This window comes from Macaca nemestrina, chromosome 12 (genome assembly GCF_043159975.1).
Source record: "Macaca nemestrina isolate mMacNem1 chromosome 12, mMacNem.hap1, whole genome shotgun sequence".
NCBI lineage: Eukaryota > Metazoa > Chordata > Mammalia > Primates > Cercopithecidae > Macaca > Macaca nemestrina.
In genome coordinates this window covers 7,441,288-7,461,755 of record NC_092136.1, presented here as the reverse complement: position 1 = coordinate 7,461,755, position 20,468 = coordinate 7,441,288, and the positions used below count along the sequence as shown (strand labels likewise).

Genomic DNA, 20,468 nt, shown 5'->3' with positions numbered 1-20,468 from the left:
GCAGTGAGCAGAGATCGTGCCACTGCACTCCAGCCTGGGCGACAGAGCAAGACTCCATCTCAAAAAAAAAGAAAAAGAAAAAAAGAAATATGTTTCTATTTCAAAGGGTATACCACCTCCAAAAGGATAGACAAGATAATTTAACCAGAAGTGGCCTCCTGGGAGGGGAACCAGTTTACTGGGGAGAGAGAAAAAATGAGACTTTTATACATTGCAATGTTTGTACCAGGTGCAAGTATTACGTAGCTGAACTGAATACCTTTTTTTTTTTTTTTTTTTTTTAAAGTTAAACACTAACTTTTTGGATTACCGCTTGGTAACCTGCTAGAAGACTATTAGGTTCAAAGGTAGCATCTCTGAGGAGTTACCTAGGTCATACCTGGGCCTCCTTTGCCCCATCAGTAACTGGTACATCAGAACTGTTTTCAGCATGGAAGGCACTCTACCGGCTCAAATGATTTCAATGGCAGGGTAGAACTCCAGCCCATCCAAGCCCAGGGTTCCGTAGAGACCCCTTGGTTGGACTCTGTCAGTGACTAAACCTTTCGGCTTACGCTGCTGGGCTGGCTGGGCTGGGACAAAAATCTCGCAGATGCAGCAGCTGAAATGTCCTTTTGAGGCCATAAATCCACTAGGAATGGCTGCATTTGCCCTTTAGCCCAGAAGTATCCTTAATTTGGCCCTGGGGGAAAAAAGCCTCTTTAAAGTTCTCTCCAGCTGGAGAAGCTAGCCATCCGGGGAAAGAAAACTGATTCAGAACTGCAAAAACAACAAAGAAAGAAGCCAGATACAGGACCAGACACAGATCTTTTCTTGGAAGGTAAAATCCCTTATCTTGTGAATTTAGTCTCAATGTATGTCCCCTGTTGGCAGCAAATGCCCTGTCTTTTCTGCACACCAAAACGCATTCCAAAGTCCCAGCACAGGAACTATGAATATCAAGAAGTAGTTGGGAGAAAAACAGAAACAAGGGTTCTTAATTCATATTTTGTGTCTGCTAGGAGAATCCTTCTCTCTAAAATACATCTCCCACCATGCACCTAAAAAATCCAATGGAAAACCTAAACCTCTTAAATCTAACACCTACAAATACATTGTTTTGGTCAGTGTAAATCTGTTTGCTAGAAGGCAGTTTCAGCTTCCGCCTATCCTGCCCTGGAAGCAAGGGGGAAAGCTCCAAGTACCCTGAAGGTGTGTCTCTCCTGACAGCTCTTCCAGAGGCCTCAGCCCTTCAGCCCAGGCTTACCAAACAGCAAGCGGCCAACCACAGATGCGATGCAACTGTCTGCACCAGAAACCATCAGATCAGGAGAAATGGGAGGCACTAAGAGCCAAGAACTAGGGAAAATCAGCTCAAGAATCTTCAGGCCCTACCAGACCTTTCTCCTCTCTGGGTAACATTTTCTCTGGGTAAGTCTCAAAGCCCATTGCTCTGGTCTCAAGCTGTCTCAATTTTCTCAGGAAATGCAGAGTTGGGCTTAAAAGCCCACCATCCCCAAAGATGATGCCCTGTCCCAATTCCCTGTTTCTTTTCTATTTGTCTCTCCACTTTTCCTGACCTCAGGTCTTGGAGTCAGCTCCCATTAGCTAAATAAATGGGGTGGCTTTTTCCACCTGCATTTCAAGATGAAGACTGAGCTGCAATTTAGAGCTCTCCAATCCCTCCCTCTACTTGGCCCGTGACAACTTTTCTTCTGTGACACTTTATATTTGCCGCTTCCTTCCCATTGCAACCACTTCCTTAACCTCCACTTGCATCACTCCGGAACGTCTGAGTTATTCCCTGCTGAGCTAGTCCCCACCCAACCTTTGCCTCTCCCCATTCCCAGGCAGCCACCCACTCCGTCCAGAGGTTTTCCAAAATCCTATTCACCTCTGGGTAGTCCTGGCTCAGGCATCTCAGGGGCTTCTTATTGTCTCAAATCCCAACACGCAGCTGGAGTTCACAGAATGAATTTCCAGCCCTAATGCTCACTATGCCCCATCAGCACATTCCAACATTGCTTCCCAAGTGCTAGGCCCTGAGGATTCCACAGTGGTCAACGCAGGCACAGCCTCCACCCTTGCCGGCTTCCCATTGCCTTCCTCCATGCCAGCAAGGCTGGGGCATCACCCTCTGTCTCATCACCATGGCCTCACTCCCTGTGCCACTGCCCGGGGGCACCCCCCTCCTATGAACTCAAATATCACACACACGAGGACCAGCTCTCCACCCACCTGAGAGAGTCCCCTTATCTCTCAGGGCCTCAGACTCACATATTCTGCCCTCAAGGGGTTCCCTTCTAACTGTTCATCACTGGTCCCATTAACAGAGCCACCAATACAATGTGTCCAAAGTGTCAGGCATATGACTGTGTTATTTCATTTGTTTATGTGTTATTTCATTTGTACAGAATGAATATGTGTTACTTCATTTGTATAAAAGTTATTGCATTTGATCTCTACCCAACAGCCCCCACTGGTTGGTTTCCTCCTCTATAAAATGGGGGCAGTAATACAAGGAAGGAAGGTCTTAATGCCCTCATTTTATACATGAGGAAACCAAGGCTTGAAGAAGCTAAGGAACTTGCTAATCGGGGCTAAGCCTGAACTCCATCCTGTCCGCCTGACTCCAGGGTCCATGCTCTTAACCCTGCTATGCCATTCCCCTGGTAATTCCCTATGTGTGTTTTGTTTTTGTTTTTGAGATACAGTCTCACTCTGTTGCCTGGGCTGGAGTACAATGGCATGATCTTGGCTCACTGCAACCTCTAACTCCTGGGTTCAACTCATTCTCCCACCTCAGCCTCCCACCACACCCAGCTAATTTTTTGTGTTTTAGTAGAGATGAGGTTTCACCATGTTGGTCAGGCTGGTCTCGAACTCTTGACCTCAGGTGATCCACTCGCCTCGGCCTCCCAAAGTGCTGGGATTACAGGTGTGAACCACTGTGCCCGGCCCCCTGTGTATGTTTATGCATTTAGCATCTCACCTGGCACAGAAGCAGGATCAATGAGGTCATTATTACTCTTCCACACTAGCCAGTCACTATGCAAGCATATATTTGGTCCAGCACGTGTATTCCTTCTCTCCCAACCACAGATAAACGACTCAGGGCAAAGCCACCTTGTCAGATCCTCCTGTAGCCTCACAGCATCCAGTAAGGAGCTGTGCATACCACAGTAAATGCTGAAGGAAAGAACCATTTCTTAGAATACTACACAGTAATAACTTGTCCTCCTTAAGCCACTCAGTCAAGTGAGAAAACTCAGGATTAGAAAATGGGGAATTCATTCTGCTAGATACTGAAATTGCCACTTAAGAACATCAGAAGTAAAAATGGACAGAAAGATGGCTCAGGTCAGCAAAAACACAAATAGCTATTTTGCAACCAGCTGGAATGGGGTAGTCAAAAGCCAGGAGGGCTGAAGAAAACCTTACAGTCCTACTGAAACAGCCTTGGGCAACATGGTAGGGAGAAGAGCCCTGCCTTAGATGGAGGTAGACTCCCAGTTGGCCAGAAGCCATGTGACAACAAATGGCTCTTATGATAAAAGCTGCAAACGTCCATAAAGTGATCAAGTTCAGAAGGAAAGGGGAGGGTCCCAGGTTGGTCTTTTCAGCCCTGTGCACTGTAACACCCTGCCACACCATATCGTAACATCCTGTGGAACAGCAGCATATTCTGAGAACCTCAGGCCAGAATCTGGTTTGCTGTTGTCAGAGCTTGGCTATAACTCTTCCTAGTGAAGCTGAGAGAGACACTGAATCTCTCTGAACCTCGGGTCTGTCATCCACAAACAGCAAAACCACAACCATAACCAGTTCCAGGGAAAACTGGTTAATAAAATAAAACTAGCCAAGTGCTGTAGCTCATGCCTGTAATCCCAGCACTTCGGAAGGCCGAGGCAGGAGGATCGCTTGAGCTCAGGAGTGTGAGACCAGCCTGGGCAACACAATCTTTACAAAAAATACAAAAATTAGCCAGGCGTGGTGGCACATGCCTGTAGTCTCAGCTACTCAAGAGGCTAAGGTGGGAGGATCATTTGAGCCTGGGAAGTCGAGGCTGTAGTGAGCTGTGATTACGTCTCTGTCATCCAGCATGGGTGACAGAGTGAGACCCTGTCTCAAAAAAAAAAAAAAAAATTAGCCGGGTTGGTGGCACATGCCTGTAGTCTCAGCTACTCGGGAGGCTGAGGTGGGAGGATTGCTTGAGCCCAGGAGGTGGAGGCTGCAGTGAGCTTGGATGGTGCCACTGTACTCCAGCCTGGTGACAGAGCAAGACCCTGTCACAAAAAAAAAAAAAAAAAGGAGAGAAAAAATGAAATAAAACTATAAAGTGCTACACACACATAAAGGATATTATCAACAACAGAACATCAGCAGTCAGCTCCATGTGGAGTCCTGGAGTAACACTAGTTGAGATTAGACCCCAGTATTTGTTGATCCCCTGACAGTTAATGGGCAGGGGAGAGAGGCCACCATTATTGTTATTGGCAATTGCTCTATTTTTCTTGAGGTAAAGGGTGAATTCCCCTTTGCGAGCAAAACATCTTTTTCTGTATTATAATTCCATTCTGCTATCTCCAAGCATTCAGTAAAATGTTGTGAAATGCCTGACAGCCCGTTTGCATCTTTAAGGCAGTAGGTATGAAGGGTGAAGTAACAGCCCTGGGGCAGGGAGAACTAGGCAATATGCAGAAGAGAACAGCTGGCCAAGGAAATAACCAAGCCAGACAGATGACATTCATTTAACATATGTTTTTCACTCCCTAACTATGTTCCAAACTTGGTGGAACACATAAGCATCCCTGGGGTATTTCTAGAAAACCTTGGGGAAGGGAACTCTGTAAAAGACAGGTCTTCCTTTTTTTTTTTTTTTTTTTCTTTTTTTTTGAGATGGAGTCTCACTCTGTCACCCAGGCACCCAGGCACCCAGGCTCCCAGGCTGGAGTGCAGTGGCACGATCTCGGCTCACTGCAACCTCCACCTCCCAAGTTCAAGCAATGATTCTCGTGCCTCTGCCTCCTAAGTAGCTGGGACTACAGGTATGCACCACCACTCCTGGCTAGTTTTTGTATTTTGGTAGAGATGGGGTTTCACCATGTTGGTCAGGCTGGTCTCGAACTTCTGACCTCAGGTGATCCACCTGTCTGGGCCTCCCAAAGCGCTGGGATTATAGGCGTGAGCCACTGTGCCCAGCCTAAAGACAGGCCTTCCTACAGGTCAAGGAAGCTTGACTAATGGTTATTAGGGATTATTAGGGATTAAATTGAAAAACTGTCCCTGAAGACAAAGAGGTCAGGGCCATCTATGACTCAAAAGTCCAATAATTACAGTTGAAGGTTTTGCCTTCAACAGCGTTCATCCCACTACCTTCTGGCTCCCACAGTTTCTGAGGAGAAATGAGCTGTTAATCTGATCAAAGATCCTTTGTACAAGATAAGTTGCTCATCTCTTGCTGTTTTCAAGATTCCTTGTCATTTGACACTTTAGTTATGAAATATCTCGCTGTGGATCTCTGATATTCATCCTCATTGGAGTTCACTGAGTTTCTTGAGTGGGTCGGTTATTGTTTTTCATCAGCTTCTGGCCATTCTTTCTGACCCTTTCTCTCCTCTCCTTCTAGGACTCTCATCATGCATATGTTGATTTGCGTGACGGTGCACCATGGGTCTCTGAAGCTGTTAACTTTCCTTCATTCTTTCTTTTTTTTTTTTTTTTTTTTTTTTGAGACGGAGTCTCGCTGTGTCCCCCAAGCTGGAGTGCAGGGGCGTGATCTCAGCTCACTGCAAGCTCTGCCTCCCGGGTTCACGCCATTCTCCTGCCTCAGCCTCCTGAGTAGCTGGGACTACAGGCGCCCGCCACCGCGCCCGGCTAATTTTTTGTATTTTTAGTAGCGACGGGGTTTCACCATGGTCTCAATCTCTTGACCTTGTGATCCACCCGCCTCGGCCTCCCAAAGTGCTGGGATTACAGGCGTGAGCCACTGCGCCCAGCCCCTTCATTCTTTTTTCATTCTCAGCCTGAAACATCTCAAGGTATCTACCTTCAAGCTTGCTGATTTTTTTTCTGCCTGCTCAAATCTGTTCAGCCTCTAGAGAATTTTTCATGTCAGTAACTGTACTGTTCAACTCCAGAATTTCTGGGGTTTTTTGGGGTTTTTTTGAGACAGAGTCTTGCTCTGTCACCCAGGCTGGAGTACAGTGACGCAATCTCAGCTCACTGCAATCTCCATCTCCCGGGTTCAAGCGATTCTCCTGCCTCAGCCTCCCAAATAGCCGGGACAACAGGTGCGTGCCACCACACTCAGCTAATTTTTTGTATTTTTAGTAGAGACGGGGTTTCACTGTGTTAGCCAGGATGGTCTCGATCTCCCGACCTCGTGATCTGCCCGCCTTGGCCTCCCTCTATTTGGTGAGGCATTCTTCTCACATTTTCCTTAAGTTCTTTAGACATATTTAAAATAGCTGATTTAACATCATTGTCTATGAAGTCCAACATCTGGGCTGGAAAAGACTGTCTTTCCCTGTGTATGAACCATACTTTCTTGTTTCTTTGCAGGCCTCATAACTTTTTGTTGAAAACAAGGATAATTTTTTTCTGCAATTTTTCCTGAATAAATGTGTCTTAGATTGTTGCAAGCCTTTGGTTAATTTCTCAAGTTCTGAAAAAGTTGGTTTGGATCATTTTTGCCAGTTTTCTCATTCCTTTTAATAGAGGAAGAGCTTTTATGAAGTCCTCACTCCACCACTCCCCAGCAATCTATATCTCATATGGCATTTACAAAGAGGTTTTCATCCCCCGAAACAATGTTTTGGAAAAGAGGGGTAAAAAAGTAGAACTCTGATAGTTAAGTACCTAGTACTCGACCTCAAGCCCCAAGTAGTGTTATGAATTGCACCCTTCTCTATTTAGATTTTTTAAATTGATAACTTAAAACATACTACAAAGAAAAAATACTACATAGAAAATTTTTTAAACACATAATTTCGTAACTCCAGCAACCTGAACAAATTGTTGGTATAGCATTCCAAAATAACAAAAAATGAGATATTACACATTCTGTTTCATAATATACATTTTTTGTGTAAAGGCATCATAGCTCTTGTCCTGCGGTAATAAATTTAGAGTGACACCTTGATTAGGATACATGAGCTATTTTTAAAGGCTACATCATATGACACGGAACAGACTTCATATGTAGCAACCATTTTCTGATGTACGTTTTGGTGATTTCCCAATTTCTGCTATCACCTCATATGTTTGCATGCTTGTCCCATGATGCCACAGGTTACATTTCTAGAACTGGAATTGCTGTGTTAAGTGACTAAGTTTTAGGTTTAATCTTCTCTGCACCCCCCATCCATTTAATACCAGTCCTATGGTGAGGCACATTTTCCTTTCTCTCTGAGAGCAGAGTGGCCACTCAGTGATATCACTGCCTTCATTTACTATATGGTCAGCCCTCTGTATCTGTGTGTTCCACATCCACTAATTCAACCAACTGGGGATCAAACATGTTCAAAAAAGCAAAATAAAAAATGACAATACAACAATAAAAAATAATACAAATAAAAACAATACAGTATAAGAACCATTTACATGGCATTTACATTGGACTGGGTATTTTAAGCTATCCAGAGATTATTTAAAGTACATAAGATGATACGCATAGATTATATGCAAATACTATGCCATTTTCTATCAAGCACTTGAGCATCCTGGAGGATTTTGGCATCTATAAGGGGTCTTGGAACCAGTCCCCAGAGGATACCAAGAAACAACTGTGCTATTAAATACTGTATCTCACAGTGCTCCTTTACCACCTGAAAGGGGAACACAGCCACAGGTGAGGACAGACTGTACTTAAAACTCCTGCAGAAGCTGGACATGGTGGCTCATGCCTGTAATCCCAATACTTTGGGAGGCAAAGGCGGGCAGATCACCTGAGGTCAGGAGTTGGAGACCAGCCTGACCAACATGGAGAAACCCCGTCTCTACTAAAAATACAAAATTAGGAGGGCATGGTGGCGGGTGCCTGTAGTCCCAGCTACTCAGGAGGCTGAGGCAGGAGAATGGCGTGAACCCAGGAGGCAGAGCTTGCAGTGAGCCGAGATTGCGCCACTGCACTCCAGTCTGGGTGACAGAACGAGACTCCGTCTCAAAATAAAATAAAATAAAATAAATAAATAAATAAAAATAATACATACATAAATTTCTATTGCTTATAAATTACCTAGAATAAGGTTATTTTTGTTATAGCAGCCCAAAGAGACGAAGACAATGTATTTTACCACAATTTTTTTAAATGGGAGACAAAAAACTCTTGCAGTGCAAAAACCTCAGTCAGTCTCCTGCCAATTTCTCCCCCAAATGTCCTTTTCTTGTCACTCTACAAACCTCTGTTCTTACTCACACGGGGCCACATGTGCATCAGACATCAAAGGAGAGGTCAAATTGCATTGATGATTCTCAACCAGGTCCACTCACCACCTACAAGCTTCCTGGGGCCATACCCAGTGACCAGGACAGGAAAGCAATTCTGCATCTAGTTATTATCCAAGATGCAGATTTCTAACAAGAATTTGATGGCAATGGCCTCTCCTAAGATTGGTAGCTCTCCACCGGGAGGTTAGAGAGAGGCCAGAATTCTCACCATTTCCAAGGGGGTAAACTGAAGAACATGAAAAAGGTGGCACTGGTTCCAGATGCCATAATTTCTTGGTAACCAGGCGTGATCAGAAAGCAAGAACTCGTAAGTACCACTCTCTCTTTCTCTTTATTTGGAAAGGTTTAAGAGATGGGAGGAAACTCCAGACATGGACTCAGAAGGCTGGGACTCAAATTCTAGCCCTGGTGGGTCACTGACATGATTTTACAACTAGTCCTTGGTCGGAGAAAGCCTTGGGAGATACAGAGAATCTACAGAAATCTAAACTGTATCTATTTTGTATTTAGTTCTACCTATTTTTGTGACCATACTGCATAACAAAAAGGAAGCCTTAAATAGATTAACTGAATTCAAATGGTTTAGGGTGGGGGTCAGAACAGAAGAGTCACATTGGATGAGAAGAGGAAGAGATTAGTAATGTGATACTTCTATTTGAGGCACAGGGGCTATGAGACCATCACCATTTGGAGGCAACATGGTGGCAATGGAGCAGGCTCTGCTTAGCAGTTAGATTCAAAGTCCAGTCTCATCCCGGCCAGGGGTCTCTTTAATTATAAAGAAAATGTTATCCGGTTGAGGAACAAAGGCCAAAAGTTTATTAGAAAAATAATTTACTATACTTTAAAATAAGGTATTGATGTCCTTATTAGGTAAGCTTCTCTAATTCCAGGAAGATATCAGATTAAATATAGACAAGGCTAGGAAAATAAAAACCATAGTATTTATATTTTTGTGTTAAGAAATCTGTGTGCTATCTGTTACTTTACATACTCTAAGAGAATATGGTCTGTTGTGAATAACAAATCAGTCTTGAGATTCCAATTAAAACATGTAACTGAGGCCAGGTGTGATGGCTCACATCTGTAATCCCACAATTTTGGGAGGCTGAGGCAGGTGGATCGCTTGATAGCAGTTTGAGACCAGCCCTGGCAACATAGTGAAATCCCACCTCTACAAAGAAAAATTTTTAAAAGGCCAGGTGCAGTCGCTCGCGCCTGTAATCCCAGCACTTTGGGAGGTCAAGGCGGGTGGATCACAAGGTCAGGAGTTTGAGATCAGCCTGGCCAATATGGTGAAACTCTGTCTCTATTAAAAATATAAAAATAAGCTGGGTGTGGTGGCCCGCGCCTGTAGTCCCAGCTACTCGGGAGGCTGAGACAGAAGAATCCCTTGAACCCGGTAGGCGGAGGTTGGAAGTAAGCCAAGATCATGAAACTGCACTCCAGCCTGAGCAACAGAGTGAGACTCCATCTAACAAAAAAAAAAAAATTTTTTTTAAATCAGCCAGGCATTATGTGCATGCCGTGGTCCCAGCTAGTCAAGAGGCTGAGATGGGAGGATCGCTTGAGCATGGGAGGTCATGATCACATCAGTGCAGGCCAGCCTGGGAGACAGAGCAAGACCCTGTCTCAAAACAAAAAACATATAACTGAGTAGTTAGTTTAGACGTATGATTTTACATAGAAATTTTACTAAGTTTAAAATCAGTACTGGCAGATGACAAACACATGAAAAGATGCTCAACATCATTATCATTAGGTAAATTGAAACCATGAGATACCACCATATACCTTTCCAAATGGCTAAAACTTAAAAGACTAACCATACCCAGTGTCGGGGAGGATGAAGAGAAACTGGAACTCTCATACACAGCTGGTAGGAATGTAAAATACTACAAATACGTCAGAAAATTTGGCAGCTCAAGTTAAACACACATACAGCTACCACAGGACCCAGCCACTCCACTCCTAGGCATTTACCCAAGAGAAAAGGAAATATATGTTCACACAAAGACTTATACACAAAAGTTCACAGCAGCTTTATTTGTAAATGCCAAAAAGTAGAAGCACCTGAGATGACCAACAAAGGTGACTGATAGACTGTAATACCCATAAACAAAATCAGCAAAAAGAAGAAAAAAAAAAAAAAGGCTGGGTGTGGTGGCTCACGCCTGTAATCTCAGCACTTTGGGAGGCCCTGGCCCCCCCGATCACGAGGTCAGGAGATCAAGACCATCCTGACTAACACGGTGAAACCCCGTCTCTACTAAAAATACAAAAATAAAAATTAGCCAGGTGTGGTGGCGGGCGCCTGTAGTCCCACCTACTCGGGAGGCTGGGGCAGAAGAATGGCATGAACCCAGGAGGCAGAGGTTGTAGTGAGCTGAGGTCACGCCCCTGCACTCCAGCCTGGGTGACAGAGCGAGACTCCGTCTCAAAAAAAAAAAAAAAAAAAAAGACAAGCCTAAGCAACACAGCGAGGTCTCATCTCTACTAAAGATTAATATACATATGGCCGGGCGCGGTGGCTCACGCCTGTAATCCCAGCACTTTGGGAGGCCGAGGCGGGCGGATCACGAGGTCAGGCGATCAAGACCATCCTGGCTAACACAGTAAAACCCCGTCTCTACTAAAAAATACAAAAAACTAGCCGGGCGAGGTGGCGGGCACCTGTAGTCCCAGCTACTTGGGAGGCTGAGGCAGGAGAATGGCGTAAACCCGGGAGGCGGAGCTTGCAGTGAGCTGAGATCCGGCCACTGCACTCCAGCCTGGGTGACAGAGCAAGACCCCGTCTCAAAAAAAAAAAAAGATTAATATACATATAATACATATAATATATATATATTTACATATAATATATATATGCCAGGCGTAGTGGCACACACCTGTAGTTCCAGCTACTCAGTGAGATGGGAGATCACTTGAGCCCAGAAGATCAAGGCTGCAGTGAGCTATGATCACACCACTATATTCCAGCTTGGGTGACAGAGCAAGAATCTGTCTAAAAAAAAAAAAAAAGAAGGAAATGAACTATCAATACATGCAACAATATGGACGTATCTCAAGATAATTATGTTGAGTAAAAGAATGCAGAGAAAAAAGAATATATACTGTATGAGTCAATTTATGTGAAATTCCAGAAAATGGAAACTAACCTATAGTAACAGAAAGCAGTTCCACGGTTTCTTGAAGAGTGCGGAGGCAGAGGGAGGAATTCCAAAGGTGATGAATGTGTTCACTCTCTGGACTGCGGTGATGGTTTCACAAGTGTACACATATATTAAAACTTATCAAATTGTACACTTTAAATATGTGCAACTTATCTCAATAATACCCCAATAAAGCTGTTGAAAACACTAAAATGTATCAGACCTGTAATCCCAGCACTTTGGGAGGCCAAGGCGGGCTGATTGTTTGAGCTTAGGAGTTCGAGATGAACCTGGACAATGTGGTGAAACCCTGTCTCTACAAAAAGTACAAAAATTAGCTGGGTGTGGTGGCTTGAACCTGTAATCCCAGCTACTCAGGAGTCTGAAAAGGGAAGATCACCCGAGCCTGGGAGGTAGAGGTTGCAGTGAGCTGAGACTGTGCCACTGCACTCCAGCCTGAGTGACAGAATGAGACCCTGTCTCAAAATAAACAAAAATAAATAAATAAAACATAAAACAGTATAGGAAAGTTTAAGAAAAGTGTAACATTCAGTTTCATTTATTAGATTTAAAAGAGTCATTTAGGTATGAGAGGTTTTATTTTAATCAGACAAATGGAAGTATTATTATTATTGTTATTATTATTTTGAGATGGAGTCTTGCTTTGTCACCAGGCTGGAATGCAGTGGCACAATCTCGGCTCACTGCAAGCTCCACCTCCCAGGTTCAAGCGATTCTCCTGCCTCAGCCTCCCAATAGCTGGGATTACAGATGCCCGCCACCACGCCCAGCTAATTTTTGTATTTTTAGTGGAGATCGGGTTTCACCATGTTGGCCAGGATGGTCTCGATCTCTTGACCTCGTGATCTGCCCGCCTCAGCCTCCCAAAGTGCTGGGATTACAGGCATGAGCCACCCACCGTGCCCGGCCAGAATTATTAAAATAGTTAATGAAAATTGAATATAATTTATAAGTTCAATTGAAAAATTTCAGAAAAGTTTCATTACATTTGCAAATGGGACCAACCATTAATGAAAAAGCCCCCTAAGGCCAGGTGCAGTGGCTCACGCCTGGAATCCCAGAACTTTGGGAGGCTGAGGCAGGCAGATCACTCGAGCTCAGGAGTTTGAGACCAGCCTGACCAACATGAAGAAACCCCATCTCTACTAAAAATACAAAAAAATTAGCCAGCATGGTAGCACACGTCTGTAATTCCAGCTACTCGGGAGGCTGAGGCAGGAGGAGAATCGCTTGAACCAGGAGGCGGAGGTTGCAGTGAGCCAAGATCGCGCCACTGCACTCCAGCCTGAGTGACAGAGCGAGACTCCATCTCAAAAAAAAAACCAAAGGCCCCCTGAAAGTGACTGTTAAAATGTCCTAGAATTGTAAACAGCTCAGAAAGATTTATAGGCTACACTTACAAGCTAAACTTAAAAGACTAGCCCTTAAAATAACTAGGTTCTGAATTCATAATTTTAGCAAATTGAAAATCAATTGTTTTCGACCAAATTAATTTCTGTATAACATTTGCATTACATAAAATCCAGGGGTAAGAGTGGGTGTGGCATCCAAATCTCCCTCAGACATGCCACGCACCAGTCACCCGAAACTCACCAAGTCACTTAGTCTCTAGTCTCTCTGAACCTCTGGCTCCTCACCCATTGCAAGAGAGAAATATTTTCCAGAATAAATAATACAATTATTATTAATTATTTAATATTAATACATTTCATATTGATACACAGCACGTGCGTGAGAAGAGGCTCTCAGAGAAGCATAAAGTGATATGCAAACGTAAGAAATGGCCAGCATGTGTCACTTCATAGTAATTGCAGCGCCCGGTGACAGACATGGGAAAGGTGACACATATCCCCAGAGACTAAGTATGACTCAGCACAGCCAGGTCGTGGAATTTTCCCAGAGACTCTTCGTGATGTCATGGTGGATGTCGTCAGGAGAGGAGCTGCCACAGAAGCAGTCAGGCCCTTCCACACACAGGCAGTGGAAATGTACTCCCAGCCGTCCAGTGACCTCCCCGCCCCACCCCTTTCTCTGGTCTCCAAGCAAATCAGGACAAAGAGGTAACACAAGAGCAAGGAACCCGAGATAGTGCTGAGAGTACCTGGGGTAATGCCTTCAGGCATAACACTTAACAACACAACAAAGGGCCACATCCATGTTCCCCCAGGAGAAAGCTGAAGAGGAGGGGAGGGTGACAAGCTCAGACCACAGAGCCTTAGTCCCTAGGCAAAGCTCAACTCAGCAGAGCCTTGGGAACGGAGGAGCCAAACAAGCTTTGACAAATTACATGACCTGGAAGAAGAGGTCCCTTCGTGGTGACTGATTTTCCCTCTCTACTGATGGATCAAAGGGAAGACATCAATAAAAGATGGCAATCTTAAAAGAAGAAGAAAAAAAAAGGGATCAGCATCTTGGATTCTGCTAACCAGCCTTCTCTAGGCTTCAGTTTCTTCAGTTCCGTAAGACAAGTGGTTTGGGGGGATTCTCCAACACGCCCACCTCTCATTGTAGGGGCGCAAGTAAGAGAAATAACATCCATCTCTATCAGCCAAGAATAAGAGGACAGAGCAAGCAGAGAGAGAACAAGCAGGTGAAACTTGTGGAGGGTGGAGCTTTTCCATGTTACGACCATTCCCACCACGAGCCCATTGCCCTTACTCAACAGTAGCCTGCAGACGGCGCCTGCTGGCCCAAGACCTAGGTCCAAGGGAGGACTGTGGGAGATCTCACACAGGAAACTAGCTCCTGCATCATGAAGGGTGTCTGAGGAAAACCGAAAAAAACTCCTGTACCACTCAGCACTGGACATGAGCTCTGGAGAAAGTTGTCCCTGAGCCACAAAGTCCCCAAGGCTACAGCGGGCTTGAAGGGAAGAGCATTATTGTTGTCACAAATGCTGGGAGAGCACCTGGCTCCCTGGCTCGGCTGCTCCGGCAGACCAGCAGGGGAAGAGGGGACTGGACTGGCAGGGGATCGGCTGGAGGGCTGTGGAATTTAGGCTGAGGGGAGGCCACTGAATCTCCCAGGCACCTGCCACCAGGGAAATCCATGTTGGGGGAACCTTAAAAGCAGTAGAGGCCAGGCGTGGTGGCTCACACCTGTAATCCCAGCACATGGGGAGGGCGAGGAGGGTGGATCACCTGAGATCAGGAGTTCGAGACCAGCCTGACCAACATGGTAAAATCTCGTCTCTCCTAAAAATACAAAAATTAGGCTGGGCGCGGTGGCTCACGCCTATAATCCCAGCACTCTGAGGGGCCGGGGTGGGCGGATCACCAGGTCAAGAGATTGAGATCAGCCTGGCCAACATGGTGACATCCCATCTCTACTAAATACAAAAATTAGCTGAGCGTGGTGGCACGCACCTGTAGTCCCAGCTACTCTGGAGGCTGAGGCAGGAGAATCACTTGAACCCAGGAGGCGGAGGTTGCAGTGAGCCGAGATCACGCCACTGCACTCCAGCCTGGCAACAGAGTGAGACTCGTCTCAAAAAAAAAAAAAAAATTAGCCAGGTGTGGTGGCACATGCCTGTAAAATATGCAGGGGAAGAAGGGGCAGTTTCCCTTTCCCCCGTTGTTACCGTGACTGGCAACGGCTGAGCGTCACCCTCCGGGAACCCATGTCAAGTGACTTTACAACCAGCTGGCAGAGCCACCTCGCACCACAGCTGCCTGCTCTCCACGCTGACTCAAGGGGTCTTCGTAGAGGCGGCCCAGCCCCAGGGATTCTTCCTGCCCAGCTTCCCAAGCTGATCATACCCTTCCAGAAGCAGGGCATTCTGCTTAGGCTGGCCAGATGCCAAATGGGGCCAGCAGGGAGCCAGATGTCACTTTCCTGTAAAAATCAAGAGCAACTGGAAACAGACAAGACTGCTTAAACGGATATTATCCAAAAATCAGAGCACAGCCTTTTTTTATTCATTGAGCTTAAGACCTGACATGCCAAACTGCCGGCATCCACAGCTGCTCCTGGTGAAGACCCCCACGCATCCCGCCAGCCTGGATTCAGGCACAGGACTTACCCTTAGTGTTTGGTCAGCTCTCCAGAAGGCAGACAGTATCTAAAGCAAAAGAAAAAAACAGCATTACCCTCACTGCTCCAAGAACTTCCCAGAGAAAACAGGAGTGGCAAGAACATAGTTTTTGTTGTTGTTGTTGTTGTTGTTGTTTTAAGACAAAGTCTGGCTCTGTCGCCCTGGCTGGAGTGCAGTGGCATGATCTCGGCTCACTGTAACCTCTGCTTCCCGGGTTCAAGTGATTCTCCTGCCTCATCCTCCTGAGTAGCTGGGATTACAGGCGCACGCCACCACGCCCAGCTAATTTCTTCATTTTTAGTAGAAATGGGGTTTTGCCATGTTAGCTAGGCTGCTCTCGAATTCCTGACCTCGGGCAATCTGTCCAACTCGGCCTTCCGAAGTGCTGGGATTACAGGTGTGAGTTACCACACCCAGCCAAGAACACAGATTTTAGAACCCAGAGAACTTTTTCACTCTTGTTACCCAGGCTGGAATGCAATGGCACGATCTCGGCTCACCGCAACCTCTGCCTCCTGGGTTCAAGCAATTCTCCTGCCCCAGCTTCCTGAGGTAGTTGGGATTACAGGCATGCACCACCACACCCAGCTAATTTTGTATTTTGAATAGACACAGGGTTTCTCCATGTTGGTCAGGCTGGTCTCGAACCCCCGACCTCAGGTGATCCGCCCACCTCGGCCTCCCAAAGTGCTGGGATTACAGGCGTGAGCCACCACACCCGGCCGAGAACCGTTTCTTTGCTTCCATCTTGGGGGAGTCTCTGAGGGCACCAGGAGGGAAGCACCAGCTCTGCTGTCCTGCTGCCTGGACTGCACCCCTTGTTACTCTGTCAGCAGCTCTGTAATCACTCCAAGTCTGTTTCCTCATCTGTAAAATGGGAATAATAACAACGCCCATCTCACAGCGTTCTAGGGAATACCCAATGAGGCAGCACACGCACAGCACTGGCACCATGCCTGGCACAGAGGACACACTGGGACGTTAACCGACAGGCTTGGTGGGAAGCACTTAAGTAAAACCCTTTTCTGACACCCACTATACATGAACAAGAAGTTCTAGAAACAGCTCTTGTTTGATCTGAAGTGCTTTCTCTTCCTGCCCACTCCATCCAGCCTCAGGCCCGCTTTCTCTGCATCTCCACAGAGCTGTCTCTAATCCTTCAGGAGCTCCCTCTGAATACTGGGACTCTGGTTCTTCTCTCACTCCGCAACTTGACACTAATAAGGAGCTGTCTTACGTGACCTGAAATGTGTTCCCTATTTCCTGGCTATTTCCTCAAATCCTTTCCTGCAGAGACCCCTCCCTGCCACACTAAGAGTACACCTCGTGTTTATGCCCACAGGAGCCCACAGTTGGTATTGTGTGTTCACTTTTCGGAGTTTTATCGACTGCTTATTTCTGAAAAAGCCACACCTGCTCTAGCCACTAGTCAATGAAGAGCAAAATGGAAACACAGGCCAGCAAGCTCAAATCCCTGTTCAGAGAAAACCAGCTGCCTTGGCAGATAATGTCAAGACTGAAATTCAATGTCTGGGGCACTCAAGTCAATAAAATATTTACTGAGCACACGCCTTGCACAAGGAACTGTATGTACACCCAGGCCCTGCCCACAAAGTGCCAAAAAGCAAGTTGTTGGGGGCTGGTTAAAAGAAGCAAAAATGGGATGGCACGTGAGACGCACTCCAGCAGTGAGCCTGCCTAGCCTGCCTGGCTGCGTGACTCTGGGCGAGTTATTTTACCTCTCTGTGTCTCACCTATGCGAGTCCACCATTTGTAAGAGATGGATCTAACAGTACCTTTGTAATAGGATTGTTGTGATAATCACATTATGTGTATGTAAGGGGCTTAGCAAGGCTGTCACCACCACACAGGAGTTGGCTTTTATTATTAATAACGATGTCATTACTTATCACCATCATTGTTATGAAAAGAGAGCCCAGTCCAACTGAATAGAGTTGTCAAGCCTTAATAAAGTCCCACGTCTCGAAGAATAATTTAATTTTGACAGGACAAGATAAGAGGCAAGGCCCTGCAGAAAACAAAGTCACCAAGAACAAGAGCAGAGGGGGGACCGTGAGAAGTGAGTCTGGGGCAACAGTGACGAATCTCACTATGGAGGCTGACACAGAAGAGGGTACCTGCGGGGTCAAATGGAAGAAAGAGCCCAACAGGTGGAATCATATTAGAGAGTCTTGAACGCCAAGATGAGGCAAGCTTTTCATTCGGTAAGTAAGAGGAAATGGTTTATTCTTTTGGCCATTTCCCATCTTCCACCATCAGGCCCGACTCCTTTGGCAAAGTGTCCGCAGGTGAGACTAGAAGGCAGCTAAGAGAAAGAGAGGAAGGCATGGTCAGTCAGGCCCAGGTGAGGTTTCAGAGTGAGCAGGCAAAATGCCCCGCTGCCGTGAAGGACGCCTCTGGGTGAGAAACCTGCCCCAAAGTGGGAACTTTCAGGAAACAAGAATCGGTGCCCATTCAGATGGGGGCAGGACAATATTGGGAGGCAGCCAAAGAGAAAGCCATGCTCATCCTCAATGAAAATGTTGACCAGAGGCCGGGCACGGTGGCTCACGTCTGTAATCCCAGCACTTTGGGAGGGTCAGGAGTTTGAGATCAGTCTGGTCAACATGATGAAACCCCATCTCTATTAAAGATACAAAAATTAGCCAGGCGAAAGGGTGGCGCCTGTAATTCCAGCTACTCGGGAGGCTGAGGCAGGAGAATCGCTTTAACCCGGGAGGCAGAGACTGCAGTGAGCCAAGATGGTGCCACTGTACTCCAGCCTGGGCGACAGAACAAGACTCCGTCTCCAAAAAAAAAAAAAAAAACCCAGAAAATGTTGACCTCAACGAGGCCTCCAGCCCATGCAGAAGGTGCCAGTGAGAAATGTGGACTGCCAGATTTTCTGCCATACTGACCATGGTGCTGGCCATCCCTGCCACCCCCAAAGGCAACTCCTTTCCGTATTCCCCATCTTTCACCCTTCTCTCCTCACTGGTTCCCCATTTGGCCCCTTTTCAACTAATTCACCCAAAACATTCATTAAGCACCTACTTGTTCCTGGCACTATTAGGAACTGTGAGGACAGACAGAAGAGGGACACAGGGAACTGTGGCTTGGGATGAGACTAGTGAATCTGAGGTCCTGCCCTGCCACTGGTCCCAGAGCCCCCATGAGTGGTGGTCTTGAGAGGACAGGTACCTATCACAGCACCTGGGGCACGCACCGGAAGTGAGACCGGGTGAAAGCAAGGAGCAGGACAAAAAGGGGCAAAGGGCCTGGGGGACCCACTGTGGGCTACCAGGGGCAACCTTCCAGGGGAGATCCTGGAGGTGAGGACTGACACAGGGAACCGAGTCAGCCAGGCTGCAGCGGGCTTCAGTAGAAAGACAGAAGGCAATATGGCACATGAGGGTACACTGGGGTAAACTAAGGAAACTTTGGATGACAGCCTAAATTAATTCAAAAAGCAGATACTGAGCAACTGTAGTGAACAAAGCCCCTTCCCTAAGGGCAGAGCATGGCAGGGTGGAGGAGCCATTAGTCAACAAATGTCGGCTGCTTTCAGGGAGCTTACCAGAACACCATGGGATACAAACCACAGCTCAGGCCTGCAGCTGGGCCCTCAGAGCCCTGTCTGCCTTTTGGGCTTTTTTTGTTTTGGTTTGGTTTTTTGTCTTTTTTTGTTTTTTTGACAGGGAGTCTCACTCTGTCGCCCAGGCTGGGGTGCAGGGGTACGATCTCAGCTCACTACAACCTCCACCTCCCAGGTTCAAGCAATTCTCCTGCCTCAGTCTCCTGAGTAGCTGGGATTACAGGTGCCTGACATCACGCCTGGCTAGTTTTTGTATTTTCAGTAGAAACGAGGTTTCACCATGTTGGCCAGGCTGGTCTGGAACTCCTGACCTCAGGTGACCCAACCGCCTCGGCCTCCCAAAGTGCTGGGATTAAAGGCATGAGCCACCGCGCCCAGCCCGGTCTACCTTTGCATCTAATCTTGCTTCCTCAGGTTGGCTTCCAGTCACTAACTTACCAGCACCTTAGCAAATCCTAGTGCCCTCACCTGGTTACATCTCCTGTAGAGGCCTCTTCCCAGTGACCAATCAAGTTTCTTACACCCAACAGTGAAGTTGTGTCCCCTACATTCTCCTTCCACCTTCCTCAGCCTTTCTCTTCCAGTCCTAATTGCTTGAAACCTCTGTAACTGGCCAGGTGTGATGGTTTATGCCTATAATCCCAGCACTTTGGGAGGTCGAGGCGGGCAGATCACCTGAGGTCAGGAGTTCAAGACCAGCCTGGCCAACATGGTGAAACCCCATCTCTACTGAAAATACAAAAATTAGCCAGGCATGGTGGCATGTGCCTGTAATCCCAGCTACTCAAGAGACTGAGGCAGGAGAATCGCTTGAACTCGGGAGGTGGAGGTTGCAGTGAGCCGAGATCACACCACTGCACTCCAGCCTGGGTGACAAGAGTGAAACTCCGTCTCACAAACCTCTTTAACAAAACCTCTCCAGAATAAAACTTTCTAGCTGCTCAAATCCAATCACTGCTTCTCCACTGCCAGTGGCATCAAAAAGAGGCCCACCACTCACCTCCTCCACGAAGCCTTCCCAAGCCCATCTCCTTCCAGGCCATTTCTCCTCTCTCTTGCTTTAGTGTGTGGTTTGCTGTGATTTACTGGCCTCTACTGAACTTCCTCTCCCATGTCCTCCTAGGACCAATACCTCACCCACTAGGCTCTCTACAAACATCTGCAGCAGATTGTCTTGCTGCTTAGGTTTTGTTTATTTTTCTCTCCCTCAATCGGTTTGTCAGCAGTTGTAGGACAA

The 20,468-nt window shown here is 46.5% G+C and overlaps 1 protein-coding gene and 1 long non-coding RNA gene across 6 annotated transcripts in view; one reads left to right on the top strand and one right to left on the bottom strand.

Moving 5' to 3' along the window:
* The window catches only part of LOC105469659 (pyruvate carboxylase), a 110,392-nt gene that overhangs the window by 88,460 nt on the left and 1,464 nt on the right, over positions 1–20,468 (bottom strand). For 3 of the 5 annotated variants that reach the window (XR_011610460.1, XM_011720992.3, XM_071074205.1), the window contains exon 2: positions 15,625–15,663. Coding sequence is in view for 1 of the 5 variants with exons in the window: in XM_071074205.1 (XP_070930306.1) it covers positions 15,625–15,663 (39 nt within the window). In the remaining 4 variants the exon portion in view is untranslated. Of the gene's footprint in view, positions 1–11,318; positions 11,435–11,588; positions 11,681–11,805; positions 12,119–15,624; positions 15,664–17,774; positions 17,940–20,468 lie in introns of those variants that run through there. The other 2 variants (XM_071074206.1, XM_071074207.1) reach the window with 2 other exon arrangements.
* On the top strand, positions 492–5,663 carry LOC139357419 (uncharacterized). The gene is made up of 3 exons (XR_011610463.1): positions 492–820; positions 1,210–1,410; positions 5,609–5,663. It is a non-coding gene; the product is annotated as an uncharacterized lncRNA (long non-coding RNA).